This window comes from Boleophthalmus pectinirostris, unplaced genomic scaffold (genome assembly GCF_026225935.1).
Source record: "Boleophthalmus pectinirostris isolate CB_2022bp ecotype Guang Dong unplaced genomic scaffold, ASM2622593v1 HiC_scaffold_2, whole genome shotgun sequence".
NCBI classification, from domain to species: Eukaryota; Metazoa; Chordata; class Actinopteri; order Gobiiformes; family Gobiidae; genus Boleophthalmus; species Boleophthalmus pectinirostris.
The window spans coordinates 24,398,205-24,425,990 of NW_026571152.1; the positions used below are offsets into that span (position 1 = coordinate 24,398,205).

Genomic DNA, 27,786 nt, shown 5'->3' on the forward strand with positions numbered 1-27,786 from the left:
CCAGTGCTGACATGTATTGAGCTTGTTCAATCAGCCTGAAGCATGTCTGTTATGAGTCAAGCTGAACTCTTGACTGAGCATCCCCACTGGAATCCCCTCCATTCTGTCACTCATTCATCTGCAGCTCCTGTGTCCTGGGCCCACCAGGCCGGGGGTCCAGGTAGTCCACATGAGCTTATGGGCCTGCCCCGAGTCTGTATTTAGACCTGTTTCAGCTGCATTGAGAAGTACTGAGCCGTACTGAAATGTAGGGACGGCATATTGAAGGTGCATTCAGAGCCAGTGAGCTTGAATTGAGATGTTTTGAGCCATATTTAAATTTTGCTGGAGCCTGGCTGAAGCTGTATTGAAATGTATCAGAGCACAGCTAATTTAAGCTGAGCAGCAGAGAATGTTGTGCTTTGTAGCTGGACAGGATTGTCCATGCTGCAGCACCACTGCATTGTGGCTTAAAGGAATCCACCACGCTATTGTGGCCTAAGAAGATTGTCCCTGAGAAGACGCAAGAAAACGAAGCATGGTGATGAGCGGGAGCACTCGGGCTGCCAGAGGTGAGAGCTGATTGGCTGCGTGTGTCTGTGTGTTAGACTCAGATTAAATGTGTCTAGTGTGTGGCCCAGTCCAGCCTCCTCGTCTGATGTGTGCCCCTGTTTGGCCTCTCCATTTGATTCTTGAATCAGTTTGACCTGTACATTTGATGTGCAGAGTAGCCTGACCCCAGTATTGTCCTGAAGAAAAGCTGGGACTACAGAGAGTAAAGGACTTTACAAGGCTGTACTCTGGGGTTAGTGTGACAGCCTGATGTTCTCCCTCAATAGCCATTTGGTTATCACCTCTTTGTGTTGTCAAATTAGTGGAGTTGTCTATATTAGAAACTTCTTTAATTGCTGCAAGCTCTACAGAGAATATTTACATAATTTTGCAAATAGGGATGCACCGATCCAATGCTGGTTTTGGATATTGGCACCGACAGTAAAACATTTAATGTATGGAGATTGGCCTTCAAATATCAGTACAGTCAATATCCTGGATGACCATATAAAGTGATGTAATAAGACTGTTAGGTAGTAGTTGGCCCAGAGAGTCAATGTTACAATGCTTGATCTTTTATTTATTCAAAGTTGTTCTGCTGTTACTTGAAAGATAAATAACAGCTACATAGCACACTTGAATCAGTACTGTCTTATTTTATTTTTGTTTTATGGAATTAAATGCTATTTTCAGTCTTTGCACTGGTATCATTTGATTTCAGGGATTGGCAGATACTTAAAGCTATAGTATCAAAGTCGGTATCGGAACTGAAAAGCTGGATCACTGCATTCGTAATTGTAAACTGTTATATATTATATTATTTAAAGGTTTGAACTGCAAACTTTCACTCTCTGTGTGTGTCAGAACAGATCAGATGCATCTTCGTGGTCATTCAGAAAAAGGTCATCAACATCAAGAAAAGTTGCCCTCAGAATGCTGACTCTGTTCCATACCTCACCTCAAAATTTTGATATTTTTGGTATTTTGTTCTGAAGATCTGAAGTTTACATTTATTCTACACTGTCTATCTGTCTAACTCTGACCATGCACTGAAAAGGGGGATATGGCCTTTTGATAGAACAGCTATGGGATTGCAGAGTAGAGCCATAATTACATATGGAATGTATGAAAAACTATGGAAATCTAGCGAAATTAAAAAAAATATGTGGTTCAGACAAGTTTATTGTCAGTTTATATTTACAAAAAAATAACAAATTTATAAACAGAATATGTACAATAAAACAGCTTCAAGTGTCTTTTTAATGAAAGTTTCATTTTCATTTTCTTCTGTACATTCAAAATGAGAAACATGCATGTGGACTTTGAAGAAGCAGAGTGCAGATGGCTTCTCTGTCATTATTGTAGACGGGGCCAGTACTGAGACATGTCGCCTTCACTTCCTGGGACCTGGACTGGCACGGAGATGCCTGGTGAAATCAGTCCTATGAAAAAAAACACGTTAGACTCTAACTGTATGTGATAAGATGTATTGACAGGTGTCTTGAATAAGACGTCATCATGGCAGTTGGCTGTAGTATTTTTCTGAACAGGAGTTCAGTCACAGGTTACTGATTTCATTATGTATTTAAAAATAGACCAGATGCCCTGTACCTGTTGATGATGTTGCAGATGATGACATTGACTGGCTGTTGATGTGAGACTGCATATGACCCGCGCTGTATGTTTCATAACTTCGGCTGTTTAATGTGGTGCCACTCGGCAGCATGCAGGAATAAGAGGTCTGGTTTGAGGGCTAAAAATTAAAAAAGTAAGAATTTAGTATCAGTACACCTAAACCTTTCACATAAAGATGTCAGAAATTGCTCTTACTTGCATAGGCAGACTGGTGGCCATACTGAAGCTGTAACTATTTGACAAGATTGGTTCTGACCTCGACAGCATTGATCCTGATGAAAAAGGCACTGTAACATACAATAGTGAGAGTCTGATAAGACCTCAAACTAAGGCCAAATATCTGCATGTGAACTGTGATACACACTTGTGCTAAAGCTGCTGCTGATAGGAATATGACTGGAGGTGTTCGATGCTTGCCGACGTTGGTTCCTTAGCTTTTCCTCTCTTCTCCATTTTGCTCGTCTGTTAGAAAACCAAACCTGTGATGGAATAATTAATCAGACCCATGTAATATTATTATAATATTAATTTGACCATTTGAACAAAACTGATTAATGGTAATAAAAATTCATGACAACATTGGCCTACCTGTATTCTTGCTTCTGGCAGGTCGATCTTGTTGGCTAGACGTTCTCTGGCAAATACATCTGGGTAATGAGTCCTTTCAAACTCTGAACACAGACACAGGCCACAGTTAATATAAAATCGTCCTCAACATATTCAAACATTTTACACATTTGACAGGACAGTTACCTTTCTCTAGTGCATCTATCTGCTCCTGTGTGAAGGAAGTTCTGTTCCTCTGGAGTTTCCTCTTTAGCTGCAGCCTCATCTGAGTCTCTTCTGAGTCGTCACTGTTTGCACTTATGGTGTTCTCTGTCCCCTCTGACTCTAGACAATCTGCACACATCAGCCATAGATTACACATTATTGTTTACATGTTAGTAAAGTGTCTCTTGTGACCTGTTAAAGCTGAATTTATTGAGACAACCGAAAAATAAAGGTGCATTGTGTAACTTTTCTGGTGGAGGGTCCCCTACCTGCTTGTCTCCATGGAGATGTTATTGCTTTCCCTGGAGTGTTCCATGGTATGATTTTATTGCTCAAAAATACAAAAATTCCTTCTGTGAATAGTAGCGACTCTCCACAGATCTGAATTGTAATGTAGCGGAGTGCTGTAACCTGCTTGTCTTGCTCATCATAGATAGGTTTAATCTGTACTGTGGAACATTTGAGACACAGCAATAGTGTTTCCATGGAGACAAACAAGTAGCAAACCCCCCACCAGTTGCGCAGTGCACCTTTAAATGTTAATCATTAAGAAAAGGGGCGAAAAGGCTTCAGTTTTGAGCTTCTAGAAATCTAGATGTGTGTGTGCCTGCTGTGGAGATGCAGAAGCAGCTTGACTTGTGCTCCCAGTGGAATGCATGTTTTTTCTGGTGCAAGCCTAATTATTCATTATTCCCATCAGACAGAGGCTGCAAAACAGAATGAAGCCATTGCTCAGTGTCACAGGCAGTCAGGCAGAAAGAGATACAAATGAGAGCAGACGCCGGCTCTGCCCTCCCATTGATACAACACACACTGAAGGTCTATCAGCTGTGGGCCCACAGGGATCCTGAACAGGTCCCAAACCAAAGAACCAATCAATATGAAAAAAGTGTATGAATATTTTTGACTAACTTGAAAACATAGGTAACTACTATTATTTATTATTATAACACTGTCATAACACATTGTTATTACCACATCATAATCAGATGCCTTCATGTAAATGTGGAATAATTAACAATTACCTCTTGATAATTTGTGTAATTTACATATGCATTTTCATTATGGCACAACCTAATCATACTCTAAAATGTCAAGTCCATCAATATTTAAACTGATGTCTGACAATTACGTTTCAGTGTAACATTACTGCAATATTATTGCCTACAGTAAAAAAACAAAACTGTTAACTCTTCTATTAATATGAATATTAATACACTTTAACTGGTAGTTCATTCATTTCTCTTTCTCGTATGATGTAAATATGCAATATGTGTTTTATAGTGTAACATCATTAGATTTTCTAACCGTTAGCAGTGAGAGTGGTGCCGGAGAACCAGCCAGAGCGCCCTCCCCAGGCTGTCTGTCCGTTGAGCATCTTGAGTTTGTCGAACATCCCCTCGGCTCCCGCGGGACCCATTTGCTGCTTGTCACTGGCCAGGTTTCTGAGCACGCGATTTATTGATGATACCTGTCAGTCATCACAACATGGAAGTCAATATACTGTGTCACTACATTTTACGTATGAAGGAATAATGCAACTGACAACCTGTTTTCTAAAGGCTACTTTAAATGTAATGTTCTTTAATGTTCTGTAATACTGTTGTAATAATGAATTGCAAGTAAGTGTTTGGACATATAAAGACTTACACTGGGGATGTTGTCATTTGTGCAGATTCCCTCTGCCAGTAGCCGGTCTCGGATCTCCCAGGCAAAGATGGATGGACACTCTCGTTTGTATTGTGAAATCCTGCCCACCACTTCAGGAGTCGCCACGCGGGGTTTACTACCCCCGATCGCCCTGGGACGGATGGAGCCGGTCTCGTAATATCGGCCCAGAATCTTACTCACACAACCATTGGACACCTGGATCAGAAGAGTTTGTTTAAACATAACTGGCAAGTGTTAATGATGAATTGTTGTATGATTTTTTGTTTATTTTAAATAAGTAGCTCATCTTTGCTACGTTGAGATTTTCAAAAACTATAATCTCAAGTCAAAAATTCATAATATAATTAGAACCAGATCAACCCATTATTTATTTTGCAGTGCAATCAAAAGTAAAACAGTGTACAAACAACTTATTTATCTGAATAAAACGACAAAATGTATAATGATTTTAATTCCCTTTTGTATTGATTGTAATGTAAATGCTCCCTTCTGCAGGCTCACACACACACCTGCAGTATTCGGGAGATGTCACATGGCCTGGCACCACTATGAGCCAGCTCCACAATCTTCTGCCTGGTCGAATCAGGTAACGGCCTCCCATTCACAAACACCCCTCCGAGCTGGTTCACCCCACTGTGACCTACATGTGCACAATCACAGCATAGGGACATTACAGCACCTGACGCTCAGCCAGTTTAATACTGCAGTATATTTAAGTGTACTGTAGAAATAAAGCCACATGCAGGAAAGGGAGCTGCAGCAAGCACATGGCAGGGTAAAGACGGGCCTAGAGGAGGGACTATAGCTGGATTTTGCCAAAATAGTATTATATATTTATTTAATCTTCGATCTGTACATATAACCACAATATCTTCTTTTTATCAACTCTCTGCAAAATGTTTGAATCCGCGAAGATATTTATATATATTTTTTGTCTTACTTTGTAAATTCATCTGACATTACCATATTGACAAAAAAGTTTTTTTTTTTAATGATTTTGACTTCTTCCTGATTGTGTTGTCAGAGTGAAGCAGCTACACAGAAGCCTTAGTGGGATGCTGTGGTGAGAGTGATTAACATATTGCAGATCTGACTTGTTTGTTCTCAGCAGGGGAAGGTTAAGCAGGGATTTAATCCCAATCTATTGAGTATTTTCCATTAATGGCTCAGTTGAGGAAAGGCATTTTGAGGATTTATCAAACATTAATAAATTATGTGAGATGTGGGCAACTCATCACAGGTAGAAAAATAAATAACTGAAGATATAAGTACGGTACAGATTATTAGGCCCAAATAGTGCAGGTGAATTTGTTCAACAAAATGCCCATTAATTCACCATCCTGTGTTTTACATTGTATTTCCTGTTTGCACTGTGGACTATTAGGGCCAGTGTAATATGTTAATCAGAGGCTGGTCCCAGAGGAGACTCTGGGCTGTGCTCGACTGAAGCACAATTAATTGACAGACATATGGAGTCACTTTGGCTGTGACTCTGTGGCACACGTGTGGCCCCTGGAGACAGCGCTGACTGCCCCACTATCATTCTGTCATGTCTGAATGAAGTGTGCACCTAGATTTTTGACTCTCCAGACAACAGACGAGTGAGCTGTATTAAGATGCAAGAGTGCTGAACTTTTCTAATAACCCGCACCACCTCCTGATCCACTGCTCCCCAGGCTGAAATTTAAAGATTAAAAGTTTGTGTTGTCTGCAGATTATTTATTTATTTATCTTTATTGCAGAATCTCTTTTAAAGTCTTTACATGTATTTAGGAAAACTGGTCAAAAATGTGCAAGAGTGATGGGATAGAGGCAGAGCAGGGCTGAGGAGAGGTGCAGGGCAGAGCAAAAGAGAAAAGATACACACACCTTCACTGTAGGCAGCACGGACCTCTTGTGCCGCAGTAAGAAAAGATCAGCATGAGTTACTGACCAAACACTGCTGTCTCAATTTGTTTATCAAAGGCTTTGCTGCACTAAGATAGATGGACATTTATGCAGCTATTTTAATTTAAAAAAGCCTCACTTCACTGATGTCAAAGTATGATTTAAATCATTACCTATTCAATCCAAACACATCTTCAATATGCTACCACATGAAAACATATTTGAACTTTCATTTCCTTGACATTACATTTACTCACTGTTTTGCATCATGCTGGCCACTCCACTCTCCCAGCTTGTATGGCCTCTGTAGTCTACACAAAACAGAATAAGAATAATAATTATTGTTTTTAATTTTAGGATTACACAATCTATTATACTATTACAAACTTATTACTTTATAATTAAAGAAAAGCGATTTTTTAAAAAAGTTTGTGCTGTTTTCATAAGGAAAGCAAAATTTTGATTATTCTTAGACATACAATTATTGTGCAATTGCAAACACCCACGTGCGCACGTATAGTAACCCACGCTGAGACAATTGAAGGGCCAAGGCACTGCTCACCCGGACTAGTCCTGTGTGACCAGGGCTAAAGTTTGTACGTTACTGTCGATGCGTCAAATTGTCTCAATAAAACGATCATTCCAATCCAATGGGACAAATCGACCAAAGAAATTCTCTGAAATTTCCCCAATGTGGAACATATGTTGTCTGATCTTGTGTCCTGTCTTATGTGGAGCGCATCACAATAAATCTGTAGGCCTATGAAGATAGTTAACTCGTCTTACTTTTTATCAGACTATTATCTTCTCGGCCCTACAGCTCGCTGCGTCACGGGCCATGGCTCAGGTGCGCCCTGTGCGTGCGCCAAACATATGGGACGTGGGCTAGAGCCGTCACACCCGCGCGCACAGCAGCCTTCACAAGTTCACGTGTTGGATCAGTCCACTGCGCCAGAATAAATCAAGCGCTTAATTGGCTTATTTAATGAACGGGAAAAGCATTTCATCTGGAAACTGGAGACTGCATTCCGTCAAGGTGCCGTTTCAAGACTAGGCCTCCCTCTGCAAGGGGAACACGGATACTTTTTAATCGTGTTGAAGAATGCGCTTTACGTTTTATAGACCTACATTTGTTTAGACATTTGACATGTTTGCTCTAGCGAGAAATTCAAGGTTAAAATTGGCTATTATTTGCGGTCTTGACTTTTGAGCAGCTTGTAATAAAAATACTCAGATAAAAAGCAATGAGATTTAGAAGTGGGCCTATAAGAAAAAATGGGCTTGTATGGACTATCGGCCTTTTTGACCTAAAGTATATGAATATAATGAAGTACATTTTCTGTTTTCTGCAAGCTGTTGCGCAAGAACAAAAGTTAGCTTCCATTGTAAATGAAATTTTTAGTGGCATAATATAACTCCCAAAAAACTAAATTATTTGTTGATATAATCCACACTTCAGTTGAAATAGTCAACAGTGCAACGTGAATAAACTGCGTAAAACAGGCCTAAATTAAAGTATAGAAATATACAGACAGTCAGAGCTAAACAAATAAATAATGACAAGAGAAAATTATCTTTGAATTAAAAAATACACCTTTGCAAATTACTTGGAAGTGTGGCTCAAATCACATCAGTTTGAATCCAATTAAACGTTTCCTAAAAGTGTAATTACGCATTACGCGCGAACAAAATTATATTGTTTCTTTTTTTAACTATAAAAGTTTTAAATTAGGCTATAGTGTTCAACTACTTACATCCATCCGTGGACTGAACGCATTCCATAGACACGTGTTAACATTGTAGCCCGCATCGGTCCCTCTCTGTCCCCAGGTAAAGTCACAGACACGCGTCACTCAGTGCGAATGAGAGCCTTACCTTTCTGTGGCATCGTGAAAAACTAGAGTTTGTTTGGTTTGCAAAGCAGCGCCGCTCTTCTATTCTTTCTTCCAATTAGTTTCTCCTTGACTGAAGAGACAAGTGCAGAGAGTGACAGAAGTGATCTCTGAGGAGAGAGGAGGGACGAGTGGGAGGGCGGAGAGAAGAGCCACACGATCGGAGCCGGACCGCAGTTCATCAGCGGAGAGAGAGCTGCTAAAATGTCCAACTCTGTAAATTAGAAGCGTGGTAGAAATCAGTGGGTCTGTAGTTTTTATGGCATTACGATTAAACAGGCCACAAAAAATTACACAAGCGCCAGGTATTGTCCTATCCACGTTTATTTGACATTGCAGTTTAATATACTAACATTAGATCCAGCTTTACCTGGAGAAATGTTGCCAATCGTTTATTTATTTATTTTTTTAACTTCTACATATAGACCCACAAACAGTGCCACAGCATCTAAAACACCTCACCTTTTACCCTCAGTGGTTGGTGAAACAAAACCCAAACTATTTGTTATATATTTAGAATAAAATCACCACTTCAACATCTTGAATATGGCTAATGCATTTTATATGCATTAATAGAAAAAAATGGTCAATCCAGACCAGATTGTTGAAACATTTATTGTGGAAACTCAGAGACCCCTGATACAGATCGCGTACAGTGAATCTTCCATAATGCAGTTAACTGTATGTAGGCCTAAAATAATTAACACGAACTCTACCAATCTGTAAGATTTGTTGACCTATTAGTTTTCTTCAATAAAATGAACCACACTTAAATGCTAGTAGGACAGGTTTAAGAACTCGAAATTAAAAGTTAAACGCAGTAGTTAGAAAATAAAGGTTTTGCTCACACGAGTACTGATGTCATGAGATATGGTCTCTAGCTCCATCTATTGGCACAAAACATGATTGCACTTTTCTTCTACGAATGTCTTTTCTTTTTTTGTATTATATATTTTTCCCTCTTCATCCTATAACAAAGCCATTTCACTCGCAACTGCCATTCACTGCATACCTTTTTTTTACATTTTAAAATGGTTGTGAAACTTTTGATTGAAGTTTAAATTATTCAAATGCTTGGTTTTTATGATATGATTTTTTTGACAGAAAAAAAATCTGTAATAAACCAGAGAATATACTATCCACAAGTTGCTTTTGAGTAAACCCTATTGAATCCCATTAATGCTTTAAAAACAGCATCACTGTCATCAAAGTGCAGATCGGCAGACCTTAAATTATAGCACTGTCATAGGTCCCTCTCATCTGTGCAAATGAAGAGGACATTAATACTGAGTGATGGACAGCGCCTGAAAGAAGACACAGCCACAGCTCGACCCTCGTTGACAGAAACTCGTGTCAACAGTGCCCCCATCCTCTCCTCCCACACCTCCTCAAACTCCCACGATAATCTTCAACCAATCAGCACCCACTCTGACACTACACCTCAGCTCGTGCTACTTTGTGTAACGTCCTCGTGCATCTTAACTCCACGCACCTCTGCCCCATGCAACTTCTCCATTTCTATATTCCTCCACCTCCACTTCGCTCCTGTCTCGCACCTTGTGACTCCCAAGCCGGGTGTCTGTCTAATGCTGACAGCTAACAAGTAATTACAGGTAATCATCTAAATGGACAGTAATTATTGAGAAAGGGGAGGGGCTTGGGTTCGCCTTTACAATATTGTGAGTGGGAGCCAGACCTTGACTTCCTATTGTCCTCCAGGAGAAGCATATTCAAGACACATTGTGGATTATTATGTTAACACATAACTGGTATTTTTATGTGTATCTTCTGCTTATCCATATGTTATACACCTCCTCTAAATTTGTGCATTATTACTCACATTTTATTAACCATCACCTCATGATTTTTTTTTTAAGGATTTTAACCAACTGGAAACTGTTTGAACAGATGCCCTATGCTGAGAGGTAGGACTGGTAACCACTCTGCTACTGTGCACTCCATGACTCAGCAAAAGTACAGGCTCAAACAGACTGTCTCTGTCTCTCTCCTCTCACCTCTTTGGTTCAGTGGGCGTCCAGATGTTGTTTGGGCATTGATTTAGTATTGTGTGTAACATACTGTATCTATAGCCCCATATGTGTTTTTGGGTGTGTTTCTGTTGATGAGGATTTTCACAATTTTCTTACCTTCAGCATTTTCTTTCACTGGTTAGGTTAATGACATACTACCAGGACACATTTAGGCATGATGAAACAGAAAATATCTGAAGCCACACTCATATTCAAATACAATAGAGCAAAGAAGAAATAGTAAAAGCAGAAAAAAATCTATAGACTCTTCACATCAATACAACATTTCTGATGGTTGCTGCGCTGTTCCATTAAAGGTGCACTGCGCAACTTTTCTGGTGGAGGGACTGCCACCTGCTTGTCTTCAAGGAGATGTCATTGCTCTCCCTGGAATGTTCCATGGTATGACATCCTGTGGCCTTACCAGCTTGTCAAAACCTGATCCCGTCAGATCTCAGAAGCTAAGCAAAGCTGGACCTGGTCAGTACTTGGATGGGAGGCTTCTGGGAAAATAAGGTGCCACAGTTACAAAAACTGTTGTTGTGTCCTTAGGCAAGACACTTCACCCACATTGCCCAGTAAAGTTGTGTGTGTTTGAGTGTTGGTGGTGCTTGGAGGAACCGATGGCGCAGATATGCAGCCTCGCTTCTGTCAGTCTTCCCCAGGGCAGCTGTGGCTACAATAGTAGCTTACCACCACTGGGTATGGAGTGAATGAATAATGCTCTGTAAAGTGTCTTTGAGTGTCAAAAATCCCCTCCAAAAAAACCCACTATTCAAACTGATGCATTATTATTTTATTTTACTCAACATATCCCTCTAGCATTTATTCATTAAGGGTGTTTGTATTGGTCAAAAATACAATAAATCCTTCTTTGAATAGGGATAACACTCCACAGATCTGACCTGTAATGTAGCATACTGGTGTAACCAGCTTGTCACTATTGTAATAGATGGTATAGGTATATATATATATATAGGTTTAATAGGTTTAATCTATACTGTGGAACATTCTAGATAAAGCTATAACATTTCCATCGACACAAGAAGGTGGCAGACAGACCCTCCACTAGAAATGTTACACAGTGCACCTTTAAATAGAAAAGAATGAGGCCTTTTTGCACCAATATTTGCCTCATACAGACCGGCTGACTTTCACATTTACATCTTCCTACTTGGTGAGTGGTGGATAAAGTAATGGAAAACAAACAAATATAACTTTGATTACAATTTCATCAAGTGTTGAGCTTTTACAGTGGCAACGGTTATTTGTGCATACTGTATAAACCATTTTTCTGTTTGATGTATGAGCAAAATTAAAAATAAATGCATCTTCTTGCTCAGATCACAAGTTTTCATTAGCTTGCAGACATTTTGCAATAATCCAATTTTCTATTTAATAATTTAATCACTATTAATGTGCAAAGTAAAATATTCAATTTTCTGACCAATCTCAATGATTACTCCTCTGTAATCTGATCACCCTGTATCTGCCTCTAAAATACCACTTCATTAACTTCATGCATTTAGTCCAAAAGTGAGTGTTTAATTTGGAAATGGATGAGTGGTGTGCACAGAGCCAAGCGCGTGTGTCCAGTGAGAAAAGAAGGCCTTTAATTGCATTGTTCTGTGTTTATTAGTGGGTGAGACTTACATTAACCTTTTCATTGAGCCTGACATTTCTTTTCCCACTAAATGGAGAATTAAAGACCATTGGAAAGCCATTAGTGTAATTTACTGCTTCTGTTGACTGGTCAGCTATTAGAGAGGGCTGCACGACCACTGCACTTCACATCAGCGGCCACGTCTCAAGTTTACTTTTGAATTGAAACACTTCACACAAGCATGGGGCTACTTTCTGTGAGCTGAAATCTTTAACAGTGTCTTTAAAGCAAGACACAGCAAGGTGGTATCAAGGTGGACAGACACACAGTGGAAAAAACATGTTTGAGTTTGTTCATGCTAGGATGCTCCAATCTCTGCTACATTTAATTTATTTAAGTTTGAGGGAAATTAATAATACATGAATGAATGAAGGAATTTAAGCACTAAAGACATTTTTAAGCAAACAATAAATAAAGCAAAGTAAATAAATAAACAAATAAAACCTAAAGAAATGTAAAAAACATGCTTCAAACATTCCCAGAAAAAAAAAAAAAAAAGTCTTGTTGGCTGTATTCAAACATAGCACGTTCAAACGTAACATGTCCCATACACGATCTTGAGCCCTGGCCAGGAATTCTGAGAAGCTGCCTGAGGCTGCCACCTAGTGCGAGTAAACTGAATGACATGTCTTCGCAAGAATGAAGGTTACATTCGTGCATTAGTTTATTTTTGAGAATCAACCCAAAGCAAAGGTGAAAATGCCGCCGCTGTTAAAGGGGCTGTTTCTTTGAGTTGTTTTGCTGTTAGTTTGTTGTTTTCTAGTAACAGTGTTGACAGTGACTGATTCGGAACTTAAATTCCAAAAAAAGTCACCAAAGTTGTGAAGGAGGCAGTAGCTAAATGTAAAAGTATACTAAATTAACATTATTTTCCTGATTATTCTTGACAGTCTGAAGCTCCTTTATTAAGTGTATTTATATATTGTATGTTTTCTACAATACCTTTACTCAATTTATTTATTTAACTTGAAAAACCTCTCTTTTCTGTACTGAAGTCCTTCCTGTATCTAAACATATAGATCTAACTTACCCGCTTGCACCATTTGCATGACCTCTCTGTTGCCCAACTTCTTTCTCAGGGTCATGTAGGTACAGAACTCCAAAGCTCTAATTCTGTTATTAGAATAAAATGATTTGAGAGAGTGACTAGCAGGCCCCTAATATTAGCCCATCAAAATGCAGATGTGGTAAATATGTCACATAGTTTTGTCACGTCAGAGTTCCTTTTTTAATGGAATCATAATTAGACTTTTACACCATGTGAGTAGCCTAACTGGTAAAATGAGTAGAGCGTTCTTAGCATTATAGGCACACACATAGCTGCACTCAGGTTGCAGCTTCGAGGCACAACATACATCCCAGAGGCATAGCAACAGCTGAAAATGAAATAGTGGAAATTTAGCTTAGAAATGCTGGTTGGCAACAATACATTACTCAAAATGGATGATATACGTGCTTCTCAAATAACAAGAATTCCTCATTTGCCATTTAGCACAGTTTGGGCCAGTGTGCACTTCCCATATGCCCCTGACACCTGTTAGTATGTGTATTCGATTTGTATATTTTGACACCTGCTGGTCCGTGTATTTGAGCTGTATGTTTTACAGTGGGCATGCGTCACTGATCAATATGTGTGATAGTCCTAGAGTGTTGTAACTATATGGTCCACAGACTGACACTTGGTATTACTATTAGTAGGTATACTCTGGTGCCATGAGACTGAACTTGTGGCTCATAAAAACTTACATAACCCTCTATATATTTAGGCCTGTTACAATGACCAATTTTGATGCACGATAGATTGCTACAGAGATATCCTGCGATAAACAGTAATATTAAAACTACTTTATGTCGCTGACGCAAAGCAGGATAACACCAGTAAACCCAATTATTTATCCAACCTTCTACAGCTCAAATTTTATGCTGTTACATAAAAATGTCAAAAATCTCCCCACTATTGCGAAGAAAAAGTACCCACAAAAAATAATGAGCCCGAAAATATATTGTATTATTGAAATTGATATTGTAATTATTGTGACAGGCCTATATAAAGTATACGATTTATACTGAAGCAAATACTGATGATAAACAATAACACTGAAACTAATTTCTGACACTGACACAAAACTGAGCTGAATGGCACACTTTAGCACTTCATTTGTATCTATAATAACTAATAGAAGTTATTCATTCAACCTTCCACAACTCAACTCTTATCGTAGAAGAGAAAAATAACAAAAACGTCCTCACTAGTGCAATAAAAGGGTCCCCATGATAAATACTGAACCCCCCAAATGATTGGTTTGTCTAACATGTACTCATTATTACCATTTATACTGTAGAGCTGCTCTTTGCTGTTTTATATATTGTGATGTGTGAGCAATTGTGTCCAAATAATTTCCCTTGTGGATTAATAAAGTTTGTGTAAATCTAAATCTAATGAACAATAAATTGATATAGTAATTATGGTGACAGGCCTAATCAGAGCTAATAGCTGTAACTGTAGCTGAGAACTGACAAAAGAATACGATATAGCGGCTGTGTGAGATGTAGTCATGGTCAAGCGGCCAAGTTGGCAGTGATAAAGAATACATACTATTCAAGGCAGTGAGGTGGGATTATGTCAGGATTAGTTCAACAAGGCTCCACATTCATGTATTTATTAGGGTGATGATGGAAGCAATGCAGTACGCACAACATAAGCTCGAAGTGCCTTGGTCTTAAACTATTTGTTTTGTGTTTAAATCTAATGAGACACACTCACAAGCTCCAACAGTCAATGGAATTCATTTTATTACCATTTTAATTCTGTATTTCATGTGATCTTGTATTGCAAATTATTACATAACTGTTTTTAACTTCTTTACCTGCTGCAACATTATTATTATTTATTTATTTATTCAGTAATTTCTAGCTTTTCTGTTTAAAAAGTTGTAATAATGCAGATATTCATATATGGATTATTGGGTATTTTGGACACTGCTCACATGCTGTAATAAAATATCAGTTTATGTGTATTTCCTGTTAATATACTTTTTGACCTTTTTGGTTTGTTTTGACAGAACTGCGAAGCTGTGATCCGATCATGAGTCATACCAGAGAGGCGGACTCTTTATATCAGCATCTGTATTCAAACCCACAAGTACAAGGTGAATTGTTGTGTCTCTAGGCAAGACATGTCTCCCTCATCCTATTCTCTTGAGAGCTTTTGGCACAAAAAAAACTGGATTGTATAGTAGCAAGTACTTACAGGTCCTCAAAGAACTGTTAACCCAGTCATTCCCAACCTGTGGGTCAGGTCCCCAAGGATTCTTAGGGGGTCCCCAGGGGTCAAGGTATAGCATCTTAATTCCTTCTATAAAGTGTTTTAGAGTCATTACTCTTCTATAACATCTTTATTAACCAGAAAATAATAATATTTTCCTCACTTTTTAATACTACTACAGTACAGTAGTTTACATAGGATTTAGGATATTTGGGTCGCTAATGTATCATTGAGTAAAAAAAAAGTAGGGGTCACTGTGAGAAAAAGGTTGGGATCACTGTGTTAACCTATTTTTTCCACATCTTTAAACTTGACACCGTGTATTTCTGATGTTTTGTGCCTTTTTTGATTCAGTGCCAAGTTTAAAAAGCACATGATGTTTGGAGCATAAAGTCAGAGGATGGTGATATCCCATGTGAGATTAATGGCCTGTACTTCCTTCCGTCTTCATTGAAAAGACACATTTTTTGACCCTAAAATGTCTAAAAATAGCCGTTAGTGCGGATGTTACTGCTTTCTTATGTAAGCTGTGGCCCAATGTGTCCGGGGTGAGAAGCTGTACAGAGAGTCTAGTAAAATAAACTTTGAAATTCTTCTTCTTTGAAATTCAGAATTACAGAGCAAATTGTGTAAGCAAACAGGATTATGTGATTTACCAATTGTAAATATAACTTCCTTTGGACTTTTTATTATTGGGGTTGCCAGATTCAATTAATTCTCTTGATGACTGTATAAAGTTCAGGACAGTGCAGTGCTCCTGATGAAACCTACTATATTTTCTGCACCTTGCATAATGATTCCCTTAAATTGTTGGTAATTTTTTTGTTACTATAGCTGTTTCTGGTGACGAGTTGACTGAGTTTGCATGTAAGTTCAATTATCAGACCCCCTTTTTAACCTGTGCTAATATAACTTAAAACATGTCACATCTGCAACTGAAATCAGAAGTTTACTGCACGCTCACTATATAGAAATATGTCATTAAAACATCTTGTTATAGCTTCTTTATGGCTTTACCTACATATCATTTCACCAGTAAATCTCAAACTGGTTTGAAATGCGCCCTGCTTTTAAATGATCACTCTAGCAATCTCCAGCTACCACTTAGCTCCACTTCACTCAGTGCTAATCTTAATGAACGCTGGCACTAATTTATGAGTGGTAATGGTTGAGAGAAGGGTCCCGGGACAGGTCGCGGGACTTTGATCTCACAGCCGTCTCAATGGAGCTGGGGGAGCAGGGAAAGTGTGGGAGGGCATTACTTGTTCATCAGTTTTATCGTTGCCTATGTTTAGATCTTGGATCACAGATGTCTTCGGCTCAAGTATCAGAGCCTTCAGTGCAGTGACTGGGACAAACAGCTAGTCCCTGCCCTGAGCTTCAGCAGAACACTCTTAAACACACGCAACGCCAACCCCAAGAGACACGAGAGAGGCCGATTTTGTCAGTGTTAGCAGATGTACCAGAGGAGGAAATAGGACAGCAAAGACCAGGATTATAGTGGGTTTCAATGTGTTCTACTTGAAAAACCTGCACCATGACTCAACAAGGGGAAGAAGAGGACAACCTTGCGCCAGTCACTGATCCTAAACAGTCCTCAGTGCATTTCCTACGAGATGTGGTTTTTCATGGCAAGTTTGAGGTGAGAAATCAGATATATTTGTTAGTTTTTTAAATCTGCATGCACTACATACTATACAAAATGATCGTCTGCACTGTTATACTGTTATAGGTATACCATGTGTTGTCAGTTTAAAACTAGAGAGATGCCAGGTAAAATATCCAAAATGTTGATGTTGCCTTTTCTGGCTTCCAACAACAGACTCATTTCATTCACAGTTTCAGAGGTTAATTTGAACGAAAGTTATGAATGGATCGAGAATGTATCTTGTTACATTCGTCAGCATCACAACACATACCAATAAACTTCATTTGACACTCCAAACACCACGGGTCAAGCAAGGAACCCTCTCAGAACTATGTAAAAAATAATAAAAAAATTGTGTTCAAATTTGTACAGTGAAAAGCAATCAAATCAACTTGTGTAACTGATCCATAGAGGCCCCATCGTTAAGATTTTCTGGGCTCTAAACTAACTAGGGCATCTCTTGAAGAAATAGCTCATCATAAAAAATGTATAGTAATTTCATTTGTGCACTACTTTTAAGGAATTTACCTTTTTACAGTGTCAATATGCGAATGCTCAGTCATTGTTTTTGATTGTCTAATATGGAGCTTGATATGAAAAAAATAGTGTTGAAAGGAATAGTTTGGTTATTGCGACAGCTGCATCTCATTTCCCTTTAGTTTGGGGAAGCCCTTCTCTGCCCTTTATTTTTAATGCAAGGGACCACCCACTATGTTCATGGGAATATCCAATGTATCCGTGTATCCAAGTGTTGCAACCAGTAAACTATTTTTAACATTACAGTGACTACATTCAAACACATTTTAATTCTGACTAAGACTACGCGCCTAGACACTTAGTAATGGGAGTGATGGCATTAAATGTCTGTTACCTTAAAAGACTGGGGCCAGTTATGTTAAATACAATAAAGTCGTAAGTAAGATTGTTGAAGTAGAGCTGCGGATAGTTTACCCTCAAATTTGAGACCAGTTTCTATAAGAGTAGTACCTGCTAAGACGTCATTTTTACTAAAATTCTTCATTTATTTACAGGAATTATTATTTGTTTATTTGTTAGGGACTGTGCATGTTTATGAAAATACATATACATACTTAAACATGCCAGATGTAACCATGTGGCCTGATTTCCACCTATTGTCCCACATTCACACTCACAAAAACACTCCCGTCCATCAGCACATATGAACACTGGAGGCAAAGTGGGTGAAGTGTCTTGCCCAAGGACCCAACAACAGTATTCACTAGAGCTACTGCTGCCTCACTGTGGCACCTGGCATTCCCAGCGCGCTCTCATCCAAGTACTAACTAGGCCAAACCCTGAGTTTACAAGGTCAAAGGTCGGGTATTGTTCAGGTGGTTGACGTTGTCCACTTAGTCTATCTTACATTTTAGATTGTATCCCAGTATATCAGAATCCCAAAATTAGTTGTTTCAGCATTTATTGTTACAAACTGCATCTGTTTATGTAGAAACTTCCTATCCATATCACTGTTAAATTGTACACAGATTTTATTATGTATATGTACTGGCTCGTGACGGCATATCAGAAACGTCAATTAAAAAGAGTTTAAGGAAATGTTTGATATTTCATGGTAATGTTTGATAATCATTCAGTTGTTGGATGTTTCATTGAATGTTTGAATTCATGATTTAAGGTGTGTAAATGTAATTTTTAGGTAATGCACAACTATAATGTAAAATTTTATGTATTCATAGGTGGATGGATAGTATATTAAATACTAATCCTTTTGTTTTTTTTGGTTTTTTTTTTGCCTCTTCCTGCACCTTCTTTTTTTATCTAGTATGCCCTTTTTTATTGTTTTCTTTCTATTTATATTTTTGCTGCAGCTCCTTAAATCAGCGACCCCGGATGAAAGCACGTGTTTCCAGAAGGGTCTGTACTTCGAGGACGGTCAGAGGAGAGTGGATTACGTCCTCACCTACAATCTGAAGAAGCCCTGTGGCAGTCGCATCAGCAGATATGTACCACATATGCACCATGACAACTCCCTCCACCACGGCACCCAGAACAAAGACAAAAACGCTGCACAGTCTAAAGTAGGACAGAGAACCTCCATCGCTGGGTTTGGATGGGAGCTGGGATCTCAAGGAGAGGATGATAAGATCCTTCAGAGAGAGGACTATGAATCAAAACTCAGAGATATGGGGCTGGAGTTGGAGAAAGAAGAGAATGTGAGTATATCGTTTTATTTATTTTATTGGCAATTACCATATCCATATAAAGCATAAAAAAAACAGTTATATGTACAGTTACTCTCTGATCATATTTTTTATTCTGTGTAAACTTTCTATACCCTCTTTACTATGCTAAATACAGTTGTACAAATAACACATACACTTTGCATGAATCACAATAAGGGTAAGGTCCCAGGAGTGGGTTTTGTAAAGATTCACGCTCCCTGGAATGTTCTGTGTCGAGAGGCAGAGTTCATGAAGCTGAAGATGCCAACCAAAAAGGTCAGACTCATGTTGCCATAACAGCCTGTGAATACAGATGCAAAGTGAGACCAGTGGAGTTAAACAAAAGTTGATGTTTGTTTTCTATCAGTGCTACGAAGTGAAACAGTCCAGTGGTTTTGTGGAGAAGCTCATGTCTTTGGCCAGTAAAGTGGTGGAGCCTCTGCACCCCCACGTGGAGGAGCACCATCCCAAGAACGTCAAGTATCTGTCGCACACTTTCTCCAGAGAGAAATCACATCTGTAAGTTTAGTCTGGGCTCATGCAGTATTGTGTGTCTAGATTCATTTCTGTACTGATAAACCAGTTTCTACCTTTTGTTGTTCACAGGTTTGATCTTTCAGACAAAGACTGCTTCTTCGACAGTAAAACAAGAAGTTCAATTGTAAGTTTTGTTACACATGTTATATACAGTATTACATATTCAAATAATGACTAATGACAAAGCTTATAGTGCATCTAAATGTTGACAAAATATTAAGTTTGTGACAAGTTTATAATCATCTAAGTCAAATTATTGATCTTATTTTAAATTATTCTCTTTCAGGTTTATGAAATTCTAAAAAGAACTAAAAGCAAGGCAAAGTACAGTATAGGTAAGTGAATCATTGTCCTTTATTTTATATGGTCAAATGAACCTCAGTGATTTCTTTCTCTTCTTCATCACAGGCATAACAAGTCTGTTGGGTAGAGGTGTGTACACAGCAGCTTACCCTCTACATGATGTGAGTACACTTTGGAATGTCCTAATCCTTTAATAATGTTCTATTTGCAAGAAGTATCTGGCAAAAATAAATATTGTATATTTAATTTTGTACATTGTATTTTCTTTTATCATCACATTTACAGGGCGACACAGAGGAGTATGCAGAGCCAAATGACAGAAAGGTATGAAGCAATCCCATTTCAGTCACATACACAATATGTGTACTGTGTGTTAGTTGGCTTTGTAGAATAGAAAACACATACATTGTACATTACACAGGCCTAAACAGACAAATCCAGATCTCACTGATGGAAACATGTTTTACTGTATGAAAAGTAATTTATATTTACATGTATCCTTTAGCTTTTGTATGAGGAGTGGGCAAACTACAGTGTATTCTACAAGTACCAGCCCATTGGACTAGTACGGTAGGCATGAGCTAAACCAACATTTTGCAAAGAAAATAATTTTCTCTGTTTTACTATTTTGCACTTTGTCTTTCATAAGAAAATATTTTGGGGAGAAGATCGGCCTTTACTTTGCCTGGTTAGGTCTGTACACCCAGATGCTGATTCCAGCGTCTGTTGTGGGAGTTATCGTCTTTCTTTACGGCTGTGCAACAGTCAATGACAACATACCAAGGTGCAATAGACAGTCTGATCATTTGATTTTAATGAAGATTAAAACATAAATCTGGGTTTGTGTTTAAATTTTAAAGTTGTCATTCTATCCCTCTGTAAAGCTCAAGCAGACCTATCTTTAGATGTCAAATGTAATGTAGAAAGAACTGACTAAAATAATTAACTTGTCACTTAAGAATACAGATATTGGAGATTTTAGAGATCGCCATCAAATTAGTCTTGTCTGCTGAGATGTACTGAAATAAATCTAAGAAAACATTTTATAATTATTTTATAATTGTTTCTTACAGGGGTGCCATTTTCATTTCCATGAAAACTAAAAGTTAAATGTGTGTTTGTGTTTTTCAGTATGGAGATCTGCCACCCCAGGAACAACATCACCATGTGTCCTCTGTGTGACCACGTGTGCAGCTACTGGAAGCTGAGCTCAGCCTGCGGCACAGCTCGAGCCAGCCACTTATTTGACAACCCCGCCACCGTCTTCTTCTCCGTGTTTATGGCTCTGTGGGGTGAGTGCACAAAGAAACCAGAGTCCATATAGTGAATGTTTATGTATCATTTTAAGGGCTCATATTACGCTATTTTCTAATTTATGTTATAATGTTGTTTCTTCATCAAAAACATACCTGGAGTTGTGTTTTGTTTCATTCACACAAGTTTAACACACAAACTCTACATATTTAGGCTGTGTTCCTCTCTCAGACACTCTGTTCCACCTTGTTATGTCAAAAGGTAATACAGGAAATGCTCCATTGTGTTTTTACTGAACTAAAGGTAAACGGTAGCTGTTAACTTAAAAACTACTGCTTCATGACATCACAAGGTGTAACAGAGCAATTGCAGGTGATGATGACAGCCTAATAATACATAATTATTCAAACATGTGTGAATGAAACAAAACACAGCACCAGGTATGTTTTTGATCAGGTAACAACACTCTAACATGGCTTAAAGCTCATAGGAATCCATTTAGTGTAATATAATTTAAAAAACATTTTTTCTGTGCACATTTTCAACAGCCGCTATGTTCATGGAGCACTGGAAAAGGAGGCAGATGAGACTGAATTATGAATGGGATTTAACTGGCTTTGAGGATGAGGAGGTTTGTGATTATTTTATTACAGCTTTGGCAAATCAAGTATTGTGATAACAAATCAAATTTTAAAAAAAATATTAATAACTGTCCTTTCAAACAATTACACTATTTTAGTTTTGACTGCTCTGTTTTCTGTTTTTGGTATTTATTTTGTAGGAGGCTCTAAAGGTTTGAACAAAAATATATATTCAATTTCTAAATAATTATTATGGAATAATAATAATTATTTACTCATTTCTTTTTTCCCCTCATTTTGCCCCTATCAAACTTGATATAGAGATACATGTTGGATCTACTTTCTTAATGTTTTCTTAATTAGAGATGCACTCGTCCAACATTTTCAATTCAAATGTCAATATGTTTGATTTGTGGATAACAGATATGACCCAGGGTAGGGGGTTTGTCACCTTTTTATTTCTATGGAAACGTCATTACTCTGCTTGGAATGTTCCACAGTATGACATTAAACAGATCCAGCTTACATTTAATCAATTACAGGTGGTTTTATTGCTCAAAAATACTTCAAGAGCAGGAATTCTGACTGTGAGTGGGATTGCCACTTGACAGATGTGACCTGTAACATGGTCTGGTTTGGTCTCCATGAAGATAGAACAGTTTAATGCCATACTGTGAATCATCCAGGCAAAGCAATAACATCTCCATGGAGAAAAGCAACTGGCAGATCCTCAACCAGAAAAGATACACAATGCACCTTTAATATACAAATAACTTTTCATAAATTATCCAAATATGCTTTTCCAGAATGAGTATCAGTGCATCCCTAAGTCTTGCACAACTGCTTTTTCACTATCACTATTCACTATACTACTATCAGTATTAAAATCACTAATGTCTTTGTTCATATTTCACAGATTGCACATTCTTTTGTATAATTTTATATTTTAACTTTTTGTCCTTCTGAGTTATTGAACAACATTAAAAAGTGATTTTTCTGTCACTCTTGTTACAGGATCATCCTCGAGCCGAATATGAATTCAAGGTAATGCAGAAATCAATGAGAAAAGAAGAGAAAACACCGCACAAGGTAAATTTCTTTCTTTCTTTCTTTAAGACACGAACAAGGCCCTATTTTAATTTTCTGTTCATGATTTTCACAGCTCACCTGCCAAGATCGCTTCCCTGCCTACATGACCAACGTTGTCATGATGTTGTTAATGGTGAGAAGAATTTTATGTACCTTTTTATATTATTCATATGTATGTGTAACTTTTAGATTTCTTTTTTGTAATAGTTTTTTTTATTAAAATTTCATGCACGGGCCACCATTTTGTTTTGGGTGACCTGCACATTAAAAACACCCACAGAGCTTTATTCGAGCATTTTAGTAAAGAGATAACTGCTGAAAACAAAGCTTTATATTTTTGTCTCTCTTTCACAGATTGGCGTCACTTTTGCCATTGTGTTTGGTGTGATTATCTACAGAATCTCCACCAAAGCTGCTCTTCACATGAGCTCCAGCCCCATGTCCCGAAACCACATCCAGGTGACGGTGAAGACAACGGCCGCCATCATAAACCTGGTGGTCATCCTGGTCCTGGACGAAGTCTATGGAGCGGTGGCCCGATGGCTCACTGTGCTGGGTAGGCTGTGAATAAGCCCTATTTTACACATTATATTAATATACATGATGGTTAGTTAGTTTGTCAGGTAAATAACACTAAAAGTAGTCTGATAATGTTAAAAGTGCACTGTGTAACTTTTCCACTACATGTTTGTCTTCATGAAGATGTAATTGCTTTGCCCTGAATATTATACAGTATGAACATAAACATTACCAAAATGGAGACAGGTTACTGATCAGATCTATGGAGAAGCAAGCCTGCACAGAATAAGAATTAATGTTTTCAAGTTATTTTTGAACTGTACAGCTCCTGTAACTGAATACATGCAGAGCAGATAAGTTTAAAGCCATACTGTGGAACATTCTCATGGAGACAAGCGAGTAACCAGCCCTCCACCTTAGAAGTTACATAGTGCACCTTTAAGACTGATCAGAAACGGGTGGAGTATCCATAAAAGGTACTGTTACATCAAAATAAAAATAACAATACTCAAGTAGAAGTAGTGCTCCAATACATTTGAGAGATGGAAAAAAGTGTATGGGGAAGCTACTACTGTACTCACATTGTAAAAAAGAGTAAGCCTAACTGCAAGAGTAATTGTCAGGATGTAACATCTGATTCATAATTTGACAAGACAAAACAACAAATCTAACACAAATCTGGTATTTTAAACAGACAAAACATAAAAACAATAGAAAACTAATCATATCTAAATGAATGTTTCCAGAAAAACAAATCAAATCAATTGTTAACATAAAGCTTTTGTAGACTATACTCGGAAAGTAATACTTCCCGTAATTCCCAAGTAGGGAAAAAGTATACTGTCAGAAAACTACTCTGAGAAGTAAAAGTTTAGTTTGACTGTTGCTGTGGGGGTCAGTTATTGTATGAAGCTGATTCGATGAATGATCCATTACAAACAGGACATAATTTTACAGTGAGAGAAACCAGTCCCTTAACATTGGTCTTTCCAAGTGTGACATAATATTTGTGGAGCCTTAAAACTTTGTGAGCTGTCAGCTTTACAAGGCCTGTACATTAAGAATAGAAATGAAGTCTGGGTCAAGGGGAAGCAGCTACTTGACTCACACTGCCAGACATTAAGATAGATTGTAATTTAAGAGAGCTAAAAGAAGTACATTTTAAAGTTGTCATTCTACCCCTCTGTAATGCAGCAGCAGAACTATCTTTAGAGGTCAAATGTAATGTAGAAAGAACTGACTAAATTAATTAACTTGATATAATGTTTTATCAATTGCCAGTTAACAATACAGATACAGGCGACAGCGTTTTAATATCACCATCAAATTAGTGGCTCCAGTCTGCCCAGGTCTACTGAAATAAATCTAGTAAATATTTTTATAATTATTTCTAATTCCTTTTTACAGAGGTGCCAAAGACTGATAAGAGTTTTGAGGAACGACTAATATTTAAAACCTTCGTTCTCAAATTCTTTAATGCTTTCACTCCCATTATCTACATTGCTTTCTTCAGGGGGAGGTGAGTGTATTTGGATCTCATTACTCAAACATGATAGAGTGCATTCAAGTTAACTGCATGCTGTTATTGTTGCTGTAGGCTGGTTGGCAGACCGGGAAGCTACTTATACGTGTTTGAATCATACAGAATGGAAGAGGTAATGCTATTAAGACTTTCTTTAAGTGCTTTTTAGTCAAATCAAAAATAAGAATGTTTATTTTTTGGTAGAGATATTTAAAGTAAGCTTGTGCAACAAGATGGATTCTCACAATATGTGTGAGTTCACAAACTCACAAATTCAGTTCAGGGTGATACACATCAATGTGGCGTGAGCCAGGTTACTGTATATATAAAGGGACCATATTTTTTTTTCTAATCTTAATCTTAAAGTTATAATGTTGTTTTCTCATCACAACACCTGGAGCTGTGTTTTTCTGTTTCATTCTCACATGTTTAACACACAAACTCTGCATTTTTAGTTAATTAAGAGTTAATTAAAACACTCTCCTTACTCCTTCACTAGAATCATTTGGATGATTTTAACCCTGGAATTTCCAGTCTCTACTGAATTAAAGGGAAAAGGTAGCTACCACTACATGACATCTCAAGTTGGAATAGAGCATTTCAAGCTTTGGAGATGTAGAAGGCTATTAATAAAGGGTTACTCAAACATGTGTGAATGAAACAAAACTTCAAGTATGTTTTTGAGGAGGTAATAACATTCTAACATGTCTTAAAGTTCACAAGAGTCAATTTAGTGTTATATAAGACTTTTAATTACTTATTTGTCTAACCAACTACTAAAAATTATATCCAAAATACTAAAATGATTGCTTTAAAGCTTTATATGGGTAGTAATCAATATTTATTTACCCTATGGCTCTCCATAGTGTGCTCATGGTGGCTGTCTGATGGAGTTATGCATCCAGCTCAGTATCACCATGTTGGGAAAACAACTCATTCAAAACAATCTGTTTGAAATCGGAATACCGTAAGTACAAGCACACACACCAGCACACCCCCGCACACACACACTGTACATATACACACACACGCACACACAATGGGGTTACTGAATCACACATAAACATATTCTGTTCCTCAGTAAATTAAAGAAGTTGATCCGCTACATTCAGTCAAAGCAGGAATCGTATCAAGAACAGGACAGACAGAAAAAGCTGCAGAGATATGAAACAGACCACTTCCTGGAGCCATTTGCAGGACTAACACCAGAGTATATGGAGATGAGTAAGTAATAGCGTACTTATTAGTGAACATTTTCTTCCTGTCCTAAAGTTAAGTTTATATTTCTGTTTCTGTTTCAGTCATCCAGTTTGGTTTTGTTACACTGTTCGTGGCATCTTTTCCTTTGGCTCCATTATTTGCTCTCCTCAATAATATCATTGAAATACGTCTTGATGCAAAGAAATTTGTGACTGAGTTGAGAAGACCAGTGGCAGCAAGAGCCAAAGATATTGGTAGGGTAGATTATTATTTGATGAAATAAATTTATTTATTGATACATAACATAACATGTCTATTGTTACAGGTATATGGTACAACATACTTCGAGGTGTAGCAAAAGTGGCTGTTATCATAAATGTAAGTTAAATGGTCATTGCATTTGGTCCATTGCCCTGTTTGTTTTGCCTTTTATCTTCAGTAATTCTATGTTTTGAATATTATTCCTAGGCTTTTGTGATCTCCTTCACCTCGGACTTCATACCTCGGATGGTGTATCAGTACATGTACAGCCCTGATGGCTCAATGCATGGTTTTGTCAACCATACTCTGTCCTATTTTAATGTTAGCCACTTTCAAGAGGGAAAAGAGCCCATGGATCCTCTGCGCCTTGGTTATCCAGTGGATATTTGTAGGTAGGTGGATATCAATTTCAATTTCAATAACTGTAGAAGACTTAATATATTTGCTTCTTTAAGGTATAAGGACTACAGAGAACCGCCCTGGTCAAGTACGCCATATGATATTACTAAAGAGTTCTGGGCTGTACTGGCAGTACGACTGGCCTTTGTCATCGTTTTTCAGGTACATTAACTACACGCTCAAGTTACCATTTTGTACAAAAATAAGATACAAATAAAATATTGGGTTTTTATTTTCCAGAATGTTGTGTTGATAATGAATGACATTGTGGACTGGTTAATACCTGACATACCTAAAGACATCAGTCTCCAGATACATAAAGAAAAGATTTTGCTGGTGGAACTGTTTATGAAAGAAGAACAAGTGAAAAAGTTCACTCAAGAGGAGAGACTGAAGCAACTGCATAAAAGAGGAAATCAAGTGTAATCTGAGCACATCAGAGCGGGTTTGAACAATGAGAACTGTACAGGGCTTAGTAGAGATAGATATGTACTATGTATGTATGTATGTATGTACTATGTATGTATGTATGTATGTATGTAGCATTATGTCCACATGTCTAACATTCCAAAATGTGCTTTTTTTAAATGTATGTTTTTACACAGCAGCAGTCTTAATCGACCAAATAACTTTTCTTCTTGAAGGCCGTGAGTCTTAAATCAAAGAGTATGTCATTAAATTGTGTCTATCATGATTAGTGATCTACACATTTTAAACATCAGTTCATGAACCTATGCTGCAATACTGCTCCACTGAACAGGTGAAAGTGGAATATTGTATACAGTACATTTCTCCCCAATTGTGAGCCAGGGCTTTGTAATCTGTCATATACACATGTTTTTTGTTTTTTTATGTTTTCTTGCTTCTGTAGAAAAAGAAGATTGCAATTTAGATTTTACTTAAAAGGAGAAATATAAATATATATAA

General features: G+C 37.7%; 2 protein-coding genes and 1 pseudogene across 2 annotated transcripts; 2 read left to right on the forward strand and 1 right to left on the reverse strand.

The window, feature by feature from the left end:
• Window positions 1–1,887: 1,887 nt before the first annotated feature.
• On the reverse strand, window positions 1,888–8,383 carry pax6a (paired box 6a). Its single transcript, XM_020934969.2, has 11 exons — window positions 8,371–8,383; window positions 6,753–6,806; window positions 5,118–5,248; window positions 4,588–4,803; window positions 4,246–4,408; window positions 2,920–3,066; window positions 2,755–2,837; window positions 2,519–2,645; window positions 2,362–2,486; window positions 2,143–2,284; window positions 1,888–1,973 (listed from the first exon to the last, which is right to left on the reverse strand). The coding sequence occupies exons 1-11, from the start codon at window positions 8,381–8,383 to the stop codon at window positions 1,888–1,890; spliced, it is 1,287 nt and encodes a 428-aa protein (XP_020790628.1).
• Window positions 8,384–10,827: 2,444 nt separating this feature from the next.
• Window positions 10,828–10,945, forward strand: LOC129409596 (5S ribosomal RNA; annotated as a pseudogene).
• Window positions 10,946–15,140: 4,195 nt separating this feature from the next.
• On the forward strand, window positions 15,141–27,762 carry LOC110169400 (anoctamin-1-like). The gene is made up of 25 exons (XM_055155368.1): window positions 15,141–15,229; window positions 16,641–16,987; window positions 18,841–19,185; window positions 19,372–19,470; window positions 19,562–19,713; window positions 19,801–19,855; window positions 20,018–20,066; window positions 20,140–20,195; window positions 20,320–20,358; window positions 20,540–20,604; window positions 20,684–20,818; window positions 21,166–21,326; window positions 21,837–21,919; window positions 22,884–22,958; window positions 23,032–23,091; window positions 23,313–23,514; window positions 24,885–24,996; window positions 25,075–25,132; window positions 25,866–25,966; window positions 26,081–26,223; window positions 26,301–26,453; window positions 26,525–26,577; window positions 26,668–26,852; window positions 26,916–27,021; window positions 27,100–27,762. Exons 2-25 carry the CDS (start codon window positions 16,883–16,885, stop codon window positions 27,283–27,285), a joined length of 2,778 nt encoding a protein of 925 aa, XP_055011343.1. The 5' UTR covers window positions 15,141–15,229; window positions 16,641–16,882; the 3' UTR covers window positions 27,286–27,762.
• Window positions 27,763–27,786: the final 24 nt, after the last annotated feature.

Coding starts and splice junctions, on each gene's coding strand:
- pax6a (XM_020934969.2), bottom strand. Junction 5,249..6,752: donor GGCCAGCATGATGCAAAACA/GTGAGTAAATGT, acceptor GTGCACATGTAG/GTCACAGTGGGGTGAACCAG. Junction 2,487..2,518: donor TAGCACAAGTGTGTATCACA/GTTCACATGCAG, acceptor CCTTAGTTTGAG/GTCTTATCAGACTCTCACTA.
- LOC110169400 (XM_055155368.1), top strand. CDS start 16,883: ATGACTCAACAAGGGGAAGAAGAGGACAACCTTGCGCCAGTCACTGAT. Junction 26,454..26,524: donor AGCAAGAGCCAAAGATATTG/GTAGGGTAGATT, acceptor CTATTGTTACAG/GTATATGGTACAACATACTT. Junction 26,853..26,915: donor TATCCAGTGGATATTTGTAG/GTAGGTGGATAT, acceptor TGCTTCTTTAAG/GTATAAGGACTACAGAGAAC.